The sequence below is a fragment of the Haliotis asinina genome, chromosome 5 (genome assembly GCF_037392515.1).
Source record: "Haliotis asinina isolate JCU_RB_2024 chromosome 5, JCU_Hal_asi_v2, whole genome shotgun sequence".
Lineage (NCBI taxonomy): Eukaryota > Metazoa > Mollusca > Gastropoda > Lepetellida > Haliotidae > Haliotis > Haliotis asinina.
Window position 1 is genome coordinate 25,577,362 of NC_090284.1, and position 14,777 is coordinate 25,592,138.

Genomic DNA, 14,777 nt, shown 5'->3' on the forward strand with positions numbered 1-14,777 from the left:
CGGTCGAAGTTGAGTCTGCAGTAATAAATACAGTGGCCCCATACATGCAGATTTGCAAACCAAGTTTTTAAGAACGTGTAGCATCAGAAATACTAATTTCATTGCTAAAGGTTGCTTAGCTTGAAAACTGAAATGTTTTCATACAAGTCTATGGAAAAATATGTTGATTGTGACAAGCTGTCTCTGTCACTGATAAAACTCAGTGTCTGTTTCATTGACACCTAAACCATTGACACCATTGACATAAACAGAATGCATCGACTTATGGCTCGTGCACGTTGTCTCTGTTACATTATGTAATTACTCAGACTGGCAGGTGTGATATTTGTACACATGACATGTTAGAATGTCTGTGGTTTGCGAAAAAAAACTGCATCCATTTTTTCCCGGATGACTGGACCGGACAGAAACCGTTACAAACTCAGATTGTCAGTTTCAAGTTCTGCTTTGCACTTGGAAGAACGACAGTTTCCAGGCAAAACAGTACTTCACCATCTCAGTGTTTGTTGACTGGTTAGAACTGGTTAGAGCGTGTATTTACAAAACCCAACATCTCGACATACATTCTTTATGGACTACAACTTCTTCTGTTGCATATGATGCCACGTTCCGGTGGGGATTCTTATACAGTTATCACTCTTACTTATTGTTATCCAGAAAACAATCTTATTTTCTTATTACACACCATACTTCTGAAATGCCAGTCAAACAGATCATCTCTGAATACACACAATGAGCCTTCTGCTTATTGGCATATGAACCAGCCAATGAAAACTCTTCGTTGCACCTGAGTGCACCCCCACCTGCTCTCCCGAGTGCTTCGTTTAGAGGGAAGTAAACCCAAGTACAAACTATTGCAATTTTGATTCGCGATTGTACGCTTATATTTTAGTTTATTTGTTTTTCACAGTCAGCAAAGTATATTACCCGCCACGAATACGTGACAATTGTCTCTTAATTATATTTAGGGGCTTTGGGGGGTTACATGTGACCTTTAAATATTAAGAACATACCTTCATTAATTTTATTCTTCGCCCATGGGCGAGATGTTTCAACAGCACAACAGAATGAGTTGGAATATTGCGTAATGATACTTATAAACATACAATCATTCATTTACAAAAAAGCACAATGTAAGGTGCAGACACGCGTATGCTCACACATATGTTATGGTAACGCATTATCGTCCATCTAGACTTTCCACATTCAATGTTATCACAGTTATTAAACATCACAAATTCTTGTCAGTCAGCTTACATTACAAATATTACACATTTTGACCATGGTTTAATGAAGTGAACAGCATTATAGGTGTTTGACATTTCACCAATAACGAGAGCAATTTTGGGAAAATCTCATTTCAGGAAAGACTTCTAAATTTTCTGTCCTACAGTTTATTTGTCCTATTTCTCTGTAATGAAACTTGAGACACATCTGGCTATAGATGGATTGCCTGTTTTAAGGACACTTTGGACAAAATAGGAATGAGTTATGTTTGGGCTCAACAGTCATAAGAATAGCACTTGTTGTCAACAGACTGAAAGAAATCAATCTAAAAACCTGGGCATCAAACCTGGAAATACACAAAATCCTCAAGAGTATCTACTTACAATACTGTGCTGTTAAAAATTCTTGGATTGAAATATGAAACCTGCCCAAATTTATTACATTATAATTATCGGTCGGCGCTACCTAATTTCAGAACTTCAACCATTATCTACCAGTTGAAACAGGTCCGTGGATTAGAATTCCCTCAAATGAAAAATTATGTACTGTCTGTTATGCAAACGATATTGGAAATGATTTTCACTTTTTTATTTGCCATACCTTGGCCCAAGAAAGGAAAAAAAACACATATCAAGAAGTATTTCTGTAGAAACGCGAAAATGCAAACATGAACCAGCTCTTCCACTCTAACAAACTAGGAACAATTAGGAAATTAGCAAGATTTTGCAAATTATAATGACTCATTGTAGGCAACGCCCCTACAAAACACAACTAATAACGCATGAGTGTAACATTGTTCATTTAACTGTTCAAATGTATTCTTGCAAACCAAGCGATATGTATATATGACTACTATGTGTTTCAAATATGTGTTTCAGTTGTACATAATGATGTAAACTTGTATCCCGTAACACCGCAGAACGCGGCTGTAGTGCAAATATAGTTCAGTTAAGTTGAGATGGCAAATCAGACTTAAGCTTATATCTCATCAATGTTCTTGTGTGACTCTTGTGAAGAGAGGCTAACCAATGGAAAACCACTTGCGCCTGGTACAGAACGGTCTTCTATTGCGGGATAATAGACAGAAATTCAAGAAGATCCACTAGACGATTCTTCAACTCTGGACACAGTACACAGACAATATGAACCGATATAATTATTCAAAGAATCGGAATGTGCTGTTTTCTCACCCTACATGATGAGTTAAATATTGAAACAATCTTATTGTTGAATATGGTCATATTGTTCTGGGGTGTAACAACCTCTAAATGGGGTTTAACTGTATGGGGTGAAACTGTGCTAGGGTAAACGTGTTTGGGGTGAAATGACCGCGGGACCGTTCGTTTCCAAATGGGATGCCCAAGAGCTGTCCCCTTCGTCACCGGCACGAATCTGTTCCAGAGGTGGATCATCTTGTGCCGTCTTATGTTTGATCCGTCTATCAATTTTCTGATGGCGGCGTGGCATACTGGTTGCCCTGCCTCGTCTCATTTTGAAAAATGCAGGATTCGTACGAAGTTTTCAGACAGTCGGCATCAGGTTGAGTTTTCGCGAATGCTTTTTGTCGTTTGGTTTTTTAAGTAAAACTTTAAAAGCGTTAACTTTCTATTGTCCGGTGGTTTAGATTGCACAAAACATTGTGAAGCAAGAATAGTTGAAAGAGAAGGTATAGCTGTATTTGCATTATCTATAGTATCATTATGCAAAGTTCGGTGATGTTTCAAAACCAAGATGGATAGATGCTCAACGTGATCTCTTGGCACGTTTGCGTGGCATGTTTGTGTGGCCCCGCCATTGCAGTGGTTTTGGGTCGTCATGCTGATGGCACGAAAGGTAACATCTCAAAGTTCTTACAGCCCATAGCCATACAGCTTATAACAGCAAAGTTTCAAATCAAGCAATCCAAATCTTTGCATGTTGATAAGGACGGTAGTCATCCAATTCTACACTGAACTATTTTATGTGATATTATCTGAGGGCATAACTTTGTCTAAGAGGTAGCAAATGACAGATCATTTTTCATTTTCTGCAATTTCATAAAGAAATATTACATCCCGGCCAATGTGTTGTGATGAGTAATATTTCGTTAACCACGTTATCCACATATGTGAGATGGCTTTGCTTATAATTCTTCAAAATAGACAGGAAGCTTTTCAAACACTGGACATCGAGAATATACAGTACAAAACAATTATTTATACTCTAAGGTATATGCAACAGGTATATGTTAGAACATATTTAGTGAAACAACTGATTCAATATTCATTGAGTTTGAGTAAAATGAACTGTTGTCAAAAACAGCAAAAAACAAAGGTGCTGAAACTCACCAGCAAGATCTTTCATTAAAACACCCAAAGACAACACGACTAGTGGATGTGGAGGACAGTCTCGTTTACCAGTTGCTCGATATTATGACAAATCTAAATCTGGTCACACTCTCTTTCAAGTGTAGGTAAACCTGTGTCTTGCCATGGCGTCATTGTTTGTTGATAGTCCCCCAACGCCGAAAACGTGAAACGTATATGGTAAATGTGTATCTCAACACCATATCACAAATGACATTGTACTCTATTTTCGTCACAGACGGTAACGCTGCATATGCATGCTATCAAGTCATTCATGGTAACATGAAACAGTTATATTACCAAAGTACTGACTTCGTGTTAATGTCTGTCAGTAGGGTAACACAAGCATTGACTTAGTGTTAATGTCTGTCAGTAGGGTAACACAAGCATTGACTTACTGTTAATGCCTTTCAACATGGTAACAAATCAATTTAATTATTGTTAACGTCTGTCAATGTGGCAGCAACACCATTGAATTGTTGCTAACCTTTGTCAATATGACAACAATGCCATTGAATTATTGTTAATGTCTGTCAAAATGGTAACTCACTCATCTTCTCAAATCTTTATATGGCAATAAGAAGTGAAACAACTAGAGAAGATGTTTTTATGGAGTCAACTTTTTTTATTATGAGGAACATAATCTTTCGGAGTATATCATTACTCCTTCACAACAACAACAAAGGTTGAGTCTTAAAAAAGTGGCAACATTTAACTTGCGTTTATAGGTGACCGACAAAGGACAAATGAAACCAACACTTAACCATTAAAATCAGTTAATTAGCTGATGGCTATGGACAGTTGGAAGCCGGAGCTCAAATATTAATCTATGGACGAAGGGACACGAACAATAGCAATGGACACATGAACACCTGAAACCATCATAGGCAGCTACCAAAGCAAACCAAAGACAGTCCCAGCACTGGACCAGTGAACCTTTCCGACCACTGCCTGTGGTAATTATTATTTCAAATGTTAAACAACAAACAAGCCAAAAAGAAATACCCCAAATATGTAACACGTTTTTGTGTTAACAAAAGTTGTAAATTTAGAACTCAACATACACTTCCAAAAGCAGTGTCGACTGCGTGATCGACCCACACTGATCGCTATCGTTCAGATCTTCCACATCCATTTCTAGTCGTGAAAATAGTGTCTTTCCTGGAAAATCTTCTCATGCCTATATAAATTGTTGTTCATATATAACTATGTCCCACGTCATATGGTCCTCTATACATAACATTCGTGTTCACAAAACATGAATCACTCGACTTTCTTGGCAGTTCAAAAACAGCATACCTTTCCTAATCTTTGAACTTCAATACAAATGCCTGCGGGCTTTTCTAGATTATTTGAAATAATGAGCAATGAAGTGTCCTCACGGTTCAAATGAAATACTTTAGCGCTTAACTATGCCTGTTATCTTTAACGCCAGGGAAGATCAAACTTATGTCTCAAATATTTCAAAGTTTGTAGGAAGAAATGTCAAAGAAACTGTGATTGTATTTCTTCAGCAAAATGCTAACTTTATCAATATGTGAGTTCACGAGGCGCACATCATCTTCGTTGTAGAAAAACGATATTGGCAATTCTTTACTTCTATTACGATGAAAGTTTCCTTCTGTATTGCGCAAAGCACATTGTACGTTGCCATGGATACTGCCATCATCAAGAAATGAATATAGCCTGGTAAGTTCTCGTTCAAGATGACTGACCAAATTTTCGTAAAATATTACATGAAGATTGTCCATCAGTGTGATCCAGTTATGGTTCAACTGCAGCCATCTGTTAGTCCAGCCAGCCAGATATCTCTTCCACCCTTAAGAAAGAGAAGAAACGGCATTACTGTCTGCCCAAAATATATGGCCGTAGGATGACAGAGATCCATTGATATACCATGTTCCATATGTAACCGATATGAAATCTCCAAATCAACTGATTAGTTATTTCTACAAATGTGGCTCAAATGAATGTTTGCGTACCCTTAATAAAATATGGAAGAGACACGGTTCCAACGTGATTTTTTGATTGCTCTCGATTGAAGTCAGCCACCATTGCCTTGTAGGGATTCCTGATGATGAGAATCGCTCGCTTGATTCCACGTAGTGGTTTTCCCGACAGGGGCTTGTACAAATCATGGGTTTTCACTGCTATTGTTGAGGTATCCATTTTTTTCTCCCCGATGAAGCCCCCTGCTTCTAGTTTCTTATCGAAGAAATCTGAACCAGTTGCTATACCTGTTACACATTAAAGTTAGTCCAATGATCAACTGTCTAAGGTATGCAATCTTAAATATTGATTAACACGTTAAAGTCTAAAAATCTTGTAAATCATATTAGCCATAAAATGAACTTGTTTGATAAAAAGAATTCAAATTGACAGTCACCCAAATATTTACCGGAGCTCATACCTCGTACGAGCCATCGCTTATCACCCTACGAAACAAGAAACTTTGATGATATTTCATGAATCCATATCCGTGCAATTTCCTTACGGAATTATATTAATTATCTTTTTCGGAATTATCTTGCTTGCCTTCCGCAATTGTCGAATGGAAAAATCACGATGAATCTATAAAGGATTCCGAATCGTTTTCAACACGTAGTATAGTGACAATAGTGATGAACACGAAATTGTGAAGAATTATGGACTGAGAAACAATCAAATGCAAAATTGTGTGCCCAAATTATGCAGATATTCGCCATGTAAGTTACTTCTATGTTAATGGTCACAACTTGAACACTGTACTATTTGGCAATGAGAATGTATCAAATGCTGTCAATACAATAACATAATCCAATCCGTCCATAAGTTTATAGATATATCACTAAGCAAACGTTTTACCTAATAAAGTATGCCAAAATGTTTTGTTGTTTTTTCTACATGAACGTCTAATAATTTCTGATGTAAATACCCTGTTGAAAATGTGTTATGTAAGAGACATTAAAATAGGAAAAACCCTGTTTGTTGATCCCTCTGTACATGCCAGAAGTAAAAGAATAAATTTTGTTTAAACTAAACATAAATGTGCTTCTTAACATGTTACGCCATAAGATTTTCGAAGCTCTCTTAGTGCTAAGATAGTCGTAAGTGCCATACATTAACATACGACTATCTTAGCGCTAAGAGAGCTTCGAAAATCTAGGCCCAGTAGACCAGCTTTTCCAATAAGTCAGATATTGCCATATTAGACTGATGAATTGATGGAAATGTTGAAAAGTTGAATATACCACAGAATCTGCGAGAGACAATATCATTTAAGAAAACATGACGATAGAGGAAATACAGAAAGTATTAGTCATACCTGTCATCTGTTCCAGCAGGTGTCTTGTCCACGTGTTACCTGACCCCGGGAAACTGACAAGGACAGTTAGGGGTAAAGGCTTCTGGGAGAGGGAAACATTTGGACATTTAATGTTCTTTCCGGAAACTGGTCTTAACGAAATAGGGGAAGAAGTGACCGTCGTGTTTACGTATTTCCTTGACGTGTATGTGTGTGAAAACAGCAAACCTGAGGATAAAACCACGAAGATGACACATCCCCCAAATGCTCGTTTGATCAGTGTAGGTATCATCTTATCCTTCAGACAGTATCTGAAAATATTGACAAGAACAAGCGGTAACTGTGTGCTCATATTGATATTCATTGTTTTTCCCCTTACCTTTCTGTGGCAGCACGTGAAATTACTGTGCCTCATTACTCTTAGGTTGAACGTATTATGACTGTTAGACGCAATGCAATGTTTACAGATGCATGATTACATAATGCTAAATCATGAAATCGGGAATCGTGTCACAGTATCCGTACGTTCTTTCCTTGAAACAACCCTGAATATATTTAAGCCACGCGTATCTATGTCTATACGTTGTTTTGCGCAACATGAAAGATATGTTGTAAATATCTGTTTTACTACGAAGCTGATGGTATTCTTAATCCATGTTTTGTGTTTCACGAAAACCAGTGCTTTGTCTGCCATTCTTTTCCAAAATTCTCCTATTATTAGAGACAGTGATAGACAGTGATGGTTCGGATCACGTCCTTCTCAAGGCTCCAATTCAAAAGCTGCGCGCTTGAGAACGGCCCCTCTCCGAAACCATAACTGTCTATGCTACCACAGATATGCACGCAAAATTTGGTTAAAATCGGCCCAATAGTGTTTGAGATACGGACTTCGAAGTAAGCATGGGGTCGGTTGGGAAAGGCTAAAGGCTGGAGGGCGCCATGAGGTTCGGCAAAGCCCAATGTCATGGAACCCAAAAGCCCAACGTTTCAAGACTTTCCAATTAGACAATTGATGTCCAAGTATGTATACGGCAACCTATCTGTAATTCAGGAAAAAATGGCAGTGCAGCAACGTATGAACACATTGGCTTGCGAAAACTGAGCTGAGCTGGCTCACCACCTCCTACTGGAAAATACCGTGGGAAGCAATCTTCTACTGGATATAACCTGTGTAGACTATCTCGACGGCAGTCTCGGCAAATCGAATCTCCAACCCCTGGAAAGTCTACCAAAGTCTCCACAATTATTCGTGGACGATATCTAGGTATTCTGCTGTCTCTAAGAACAGGGCCACGTGCAAACCAAAATCGTGCGTACGTTACAATACACCGTAGATCTCCAATGCGGAGCACTGTGCGAAGAATCGAGAAAAAAAAATTCTGCGACAAAGACACAATGGAAATCTCTACACGTGGACGACCCGATATTAGGAATATTAGCAGCAAAAGTGAATCATCCTCTGGATGTCTCGGAAATACATATGGAGCAAATACAAGCCAATAATTCAAACAATGTCTGTCGTTTGCACGTGGCTAGGGACTGTATTCCATCGACTACACGAGGACTTTCTCCGGCACTCGAGTTGAAAAGGGTCTCGTGCAATACCTCCAAAACAGCCACTTTCGACTTTCGAAACCATAGAGATCTTGCACGCGCCATGGAATGAGAGGGACCCATACCAATCCTGGACAATATGAGGAGTGTAGGCAACCACGTCTGTACTTGGGTTGAAACCTGGAATTGATATACCATGTGGACAAAATCTACAACAAGGTAGTTTCCAATTTCGAATCCGTAGAAGTAACAGAACACATAGGTGGCCATTTGGCCGAAGATGCGGATTGTTCCAACGAACACCTGCGGAAAATCTTTCGGACAAAACGTTGGACATTTTAGCCTTTCCCATGCTCATCTCGAAGTCCATATCTCGAAAGCTATTCGGTCGATTTTAACCAAATTTTGCATGCACATCTATTGTAGTATAGACAGTGATGATTTTGGAGAAGGGCTCTGTGAAGAGCCCAGTTTTTAAATTGTCTTTCCTATTATTACTGTTATAAAAACTGTAGCTCACCTAATACGCTTGAGATATTGTGCCCATGGGTATTCGTGGTAAATCACAGGCGTCTACATTGAACTTGGGATCTGTCAATAGTAGGATATATTTAAAGTCCACCCAAAGGTTGACGGGTGGGGATAATTATCATGAAGTATCATATGTGGCTGTATGAAGACCGTGATAATTCCGTGTATTGATTATGCATATTTACTGTTATAATAAGCATCCATATATGGGATTGCGTACAAGGTGAGTATGAGATTAAAAGGTTTGTACAAACCATGAGGCTGATGAAAGATGCCAGCGGATTCTGACGTTCCCGATATGTATTCTTGAAATGATTCGCAAAAGCAAATCTTGAGCATTAACAATCCCAACCATGTTTGATGCACACGTTCAGAATGTGTTTAATATTCGAATCCAAACAATATCTCACATACTGCATTCATACGCACGTGTACATAGTGTGTGCAGTATAGGTATTATACCAGAATTCAGCATCATGGTAGATTTACACTGAAACAAAGTCAGGCTGTCACCAACAAACGTCAACCAGTGAACACGATGTATATGAGCAGCACACATGCAATCCTAAGACAGATGTGAGATTGGTGCCAAAAAATATTGTTCCAGTTGTCTGATCTGTTCACGCACACTTTGGTTACAGGATCTACTTTAAATTAATCCATCACTTGTTACACTGGTCCATCGTTCAGTCACTCCCCTCAAGGTTTTCACTATTAGAGACATTTAATGATGATTGATAATCATATTGGCTTGATATGTTTCATATTTGATAATCGGAATATTAGGGTGTTTTCATTTCAAGAAGAAATATAGTCCATGGTCAGTTCTGCATTTTACTTAAGTCGTTAAACACTTTATGTGTGTGATGAATTAACAGTTATAATGATTATTTGTCCTGCTGTAATCAGTGGTCCTGGCTACACTGTGACAATGTGCTGTTTTCGAGCATGGTATCAATATGTGACTGTATTTGTGATCAGAGAACTGAGAATACTAATGGCGAGGTGTTTTGATTCACACATTTTGTTCGCGACATCCAACAAAGTCAGGAGGTCAGTATTTTCGGGAGTAATACATCAAAGTCAAAATTATCTCCCGTATATTCTGGAACTACAAGTTGTTATATCCCAACTATAGCACCTAGTCATTCATAATGATTTCATTGGGAAAATGTCGAGAATGTCTCGCTCTGGTAAGTTTGAATGGAACAGAACATTATGACAATAATACACAATAAAAAAAATGATTTCATAACCTTTCTCAACGAAGTAGTTGTCTTGTTCAGGACATGACTAAGTATTTTGAACTTTACCAATATTACTATAATGAGGAATATTACATTTCCGTATTCAAATATAAGAATCAAATCTTTGCCACGCAACGCATACCTATGGTGTATGCCATCTATCACAGCATATACAGATTATACATTTATGTTCAGATCAAACGTTTGCAACATATTCCACAACAATCAGCCAATTAATTTGGACGATTATCCAGCTTTCGGTCACGGAGAACAATATTTAATAATTGCACTCATTATGTGTTTGGACATTATAAAAATTAATACATTTGTTGCATTTTTGGACGAAGGGTTTGGATGGACACGAACGGTTTCTGTTTATAATGTTGTCATATTTATGTATATGTGTAACTGGAAATTGTAAATATTACAGACCATCTATCCTTCACCAGTTCAAAGTGATTATTGAGACTGACCACTGCTGAAGATGACGTCTAACCCGGATCTTCACCGGGTGATTTCTGAGAAGAGGATTCATACAGTGCAACAGACAATTGGACATGTGAGGAAAGTCTTGCAGGTATTGTAAACCCTTTGCGTAAATTCACGACAACGTTGGAATACATCACATGAAAGGAAAATCACAAATGTTCCGATATTGAAAACCTTTTGAGGAAATTCAAGAAAATTTTGGCATTGCATCACATGAGAGTAAAATCACAAATGTTCCGATATTGAAAACCTTTTGAGGAAATTCAAGAAAATTTTGGCATTACATCACATGAGAGGAAAATAACAAATGTTCCGATATTGAAAACCTTTTGAGGAAATTCAAGAAAATTTTGGCATTGCATCACATGAGAGGAAAATCACAAATGTTCCCATACTGCATCACATAACATAATGAGATATAATCCATTTGTGTGGCGTCTAATATCCGCCTCAAGGATGCCCCGTGACGCTATGGACAAATAATGCTGAAAGCACAGACATAACATCACCCCTGTTAACCCGAGCTGTCTGTGAGGCACAAGTCAGTTAACAGTCATACGACCATCCTATCCCACATAGTACACATTCACTGTAGGATGAGGTGAGAGCATAGGTTTTACATGTGTTTCGTTGTGGGACTAAGTTCTGGAAGCTCAAAGCATAAGGCCGCATAAAGCGAACGATGTTTTCGGTGATTTCGCCTGGTGGGAGGTAATACACAGGTGTTCAGGTATTGCACTTCATGGGAGGAAAGTTATTACACAACAGCTCATTAAAAAAACCAAATAAATATTAAAAATTGAGATTTTACTTTTACATTTTTAGACAAGTTTAAACACAATCATCAAGCACAGGCTTGGTAGGAGATTACTAGCAATCACAATCCACATTTGCAGGGGTTATACAAACAAAGGTTAATGTAGACATCAGCTAATAAGCCATCTCATTACTGATATTCTGCAGATAGCACAAATCAAAAAGAATCACGTCGATCACGTTGACATTTGGGGAAATCCAAATCACCACAAACAGTTTAATTGCAGGTCTCTGGGGATTAATACACTGTGTTCAGATCCCAATGAGCATCTTTAAGATGCCATCGTTTCCGTCAGTTTGGACAAGAGTAACTCATTAATATGCCTTAGTGATCTCGAGACCCTTTAACTCAAGACAGTTAATCATGTTAATCTGACACAGATAAAATACATAGCATGTGATGACATTCATCACCAACATCTCACATGTCGCAGAGTTAACATTTTTTGCGCTTTATGGAATTTGTGCCACCTATCACAGTCTATGAATTTAGCAGCCAAAGTGAAAATATGTTAAAATGACAAGTTCAGTTTTGAATACTAGTATAGGTCATTGGTACCTTCAGAAGATCTTGAAATCTCTGGACGACATGTTTGGGTTGTTATATCATGTAATCGTAAGGAAAGAATATGTATAGGTATGCTGGGAGAGACAGCAAAGACATTAGCCAGTGAAATTCCTCCTTCATATTTATCCACTTTATAATGCTACAGCTTCTGTTCACTGGCGGAAAAGAGTTTAGCCCAAAGGGATGTCACACCCCATCGTACAGTTAACTTTGCTTAATCTTTTAAGGTCTTCGTGTGATAATATCTCTTATCCAATCTGAGTGAACATATAATAAATAATTCTCTTACTCCTACAGTTATCAAAACCTCATATTTCACAGCCATATGATAAACTACCGGGCAAAACGGGCACAAAAAAAGTCATCATCGACTACACTTGACCAAGAATAGACACAAACACATATGTGAGATTTATAAATTATTTTGCATTGAGAAAGAATGTTCCAATAGGGTCATTGAAAATTCATTGTAAGGATGGCTTTACTGCAATTTATCAAAAAAAAAAAAGAAAAAAATTGTAACGGGTTAAAATGAAATAAAAAAACACAAAAAGTGTCACATAATGAGACGGGAATCAAGGGACACGTCATCATTAGCGAGTGTGGCTCATATGGGCATCCACACACGCAAACACACGTCTCCTCATTGACGACGTCAGAAGGAGTCCTGTTCCATAAGTCCAAGAGAAATTGTTCGAGTTCCTGTCGGCTTGCTGGAGGAAGATGTCTCCGTTGACGGTCAAGATGACCCTGGAGATATTCCATAGGGTTCATGTCCTGTCCAAGGAAATTCGTTAACGTTGCGCAGGTAATCTCGAACATTTCTGGCGATGTGAGTCCTTGCGTTGTCGTGTTGCAAAATTACTCCTCTTGGCTGTTGTTGAATAAAGGGCACTACAAATGGCTGTACACTTCATCCCTTTATCGCATTAGGTTTTATTCGGACGACAACCAGTCTGGTTGTTCTCTGGACAAACGCCATCCCATACCATGACGTCTCGTTCATCAGATAGACTGGCGTCCGTCGCTGTCTTTTACGTCGTGACACTCTTTTAGATAACGGAGGCGCTTTGCCCGATGGTGACGACGTAGCCGACGTCGGTTTTCCTGGCCCTCAGACCAATCTCTTTCAACCTGTTCCGTTCAGTTTGATCGGGTATCTTATGAAGTCCAGGCATCCTGGCTGCTGTGCTCTCACAGTACGATCACGCAACTGTAGTACCCGGATGTATCGTTGATTTGGTACATATCTGCACTAGCAACTCGAGGTCAGCCTTTACGGGGACGGTCATTTGATATACCTGTTATACCTGTTGCGAGCTGCAAGCCAGGAGATCTTGCTCAAACTAACATTCAGACGCTTGGCAACTAAAGATTATGTTCAAAAGATCAAAGGCGTGACGTAGTGATCTGACCTTGACAGTCCTTCAAAACGAATGCCAATTTCTGAAAGTAATGTGGATTTTTATTGCCAGACAGGGAATGCTCTTTGCTGCACAATTTCAACCGGAAGGTGATTTCTATTGCGTTGTTGCGATGCCTTTCGAATCCTGGTAAGAAATCTCATTAAAATCAACGTTTTCATGTAGAATGTTCAACTTGTGCTGTTGTGTAAAATCATGTTATCCACAGGTTTGTTAAATATCTTGAAGATTGTTTCAACACAATAGGTAATTAATAGATTTTTAAAACTATAAATCGCCTTTGTGTTTCTTTTTGGGATAGTGTGTGTATGTGTGTATCTATCTATCTATCTATCTATCTATCTATCTATCTATCTATATCTATATCTATATCTATATCTATATCTATATATCTATATATATACAGTGTTCCCAGAAATTATTGAGAAAATCTTTGTTTTTTTTCTAATGATGCTAAGATTGGAAAAAGGGCTTTCAATATGCACTAAGCATACTAAATAAGGGAGACAACTCTTGAAGGCTTAGAAGGCAGCTCATTACGTCAAGAGTTATCTCCCTTGTCTGAGCAGACAGCTTCCTGTGTTGACATGGCAGAATTTACAGCAAAAGAGAAAAGAAAGCTCATTCTAGATGTTTTTGAAAGGGGTGAGGCTGATGCTAAAGTGTTAGCTTGTAGACATGGTATTCCTCTGTCTACAGTATACAGAACTTTGAAGAATATTCAAACAGGAACCGGGATAGAGCACAAAGCAGGGGCAGGTCGGCCTAGGAAATTCAGTGTTGTGGATCGCCGAAGACTTGGGCAGATTGTGAGTAGGGGCAAATTGAAAAGTGTTGAGAACATCAGAAATGAAATGATTAGCAGAGGAAGTCCTCAGGTATGCAATGAAACAGTTAGGCAGGAATTACAGTAACTTAATTGGGTGAAAAAAGTGGAATTCCCTCGCCGTTGATGAAAGATGCACAAAAGGAAAAACGTTTAAACTGGTGTCGGGCTCATGAAAATCAAGATTGGGATAATGTTTTCTTTTCGGATGAAAGTTCTGTTTGGCTTTTCCCTAGTTGTGTGAAAATTTGGACCAAAGATGCTGTCAAACCTATCTACCAGCGACCAAAACATAGCCCGAAGTTTCACATGTGGGGTGGCATATCGGCTCGCGGAGTGACGCCATTGTGTGTTTTCAGGGGACACTTGACAAAAGAAAGATACGTTGACATTCTAAATTGTCACCTTCTTCCGACAGCACAAACATTGTATGAAGATGATTGGATTTTCCAGCATGATAATGACCC

General features: G+C 38.5%; 1 protein-coding gene across 1 annotated transcript; it reads right to left on the reverse strand.

Annotated features, from left to right (window-relative positions):
• Positions 1–5,035: 5,035 nt before the first annotated feature.
• On the reverse strand, positions 5,036–13,238 carry LOC137283221 (WSCD family member GA21586-like). The gene is made up of 5 exons (XM_067814658.1): positions 13,135–13,238; positions 12,698–12,810; positions 6,877–7,002; positions 5,555–5,809; positions 5,036–5,391 (listed from the first exon to the last, which is right to left on the reverse strand). Exons 1-5 carry the CDS (start codon positions 13,236–13,238, stop codon positions 5,036–5,038), a joined length of 954 nt encoding a protein of 317 aa, XP_067670759.1.
• Between the last annotated feature and the right edge of the window lie 1,539 nt (positions 13,239–14,777).

Bases quoted from the DNA above. Each gene is read 5' to 3' on its own strand.
- LOC137283221 (XM_067814658.1), bottom strand. From the start codon at position 13,238: ATGCCTGGACTTCATAAGATACCCGATCAAACTGAACGGAACAGGTTG. The intron at 12,811-13,134 runs GCAAAGCGCCTC...GAATATCTCCAG, and splicing joins GGCTACGTCGTCACCATCGG to GGTCATCTTGACCGTCAACG. The intron at 5,392-5,554 runs GTACGCAAACAT...CTCTTTCTTAAG, and splicing joins TCTTCCATATTTTATTAAGG to GGTGGAAGAGATATCTGGCT.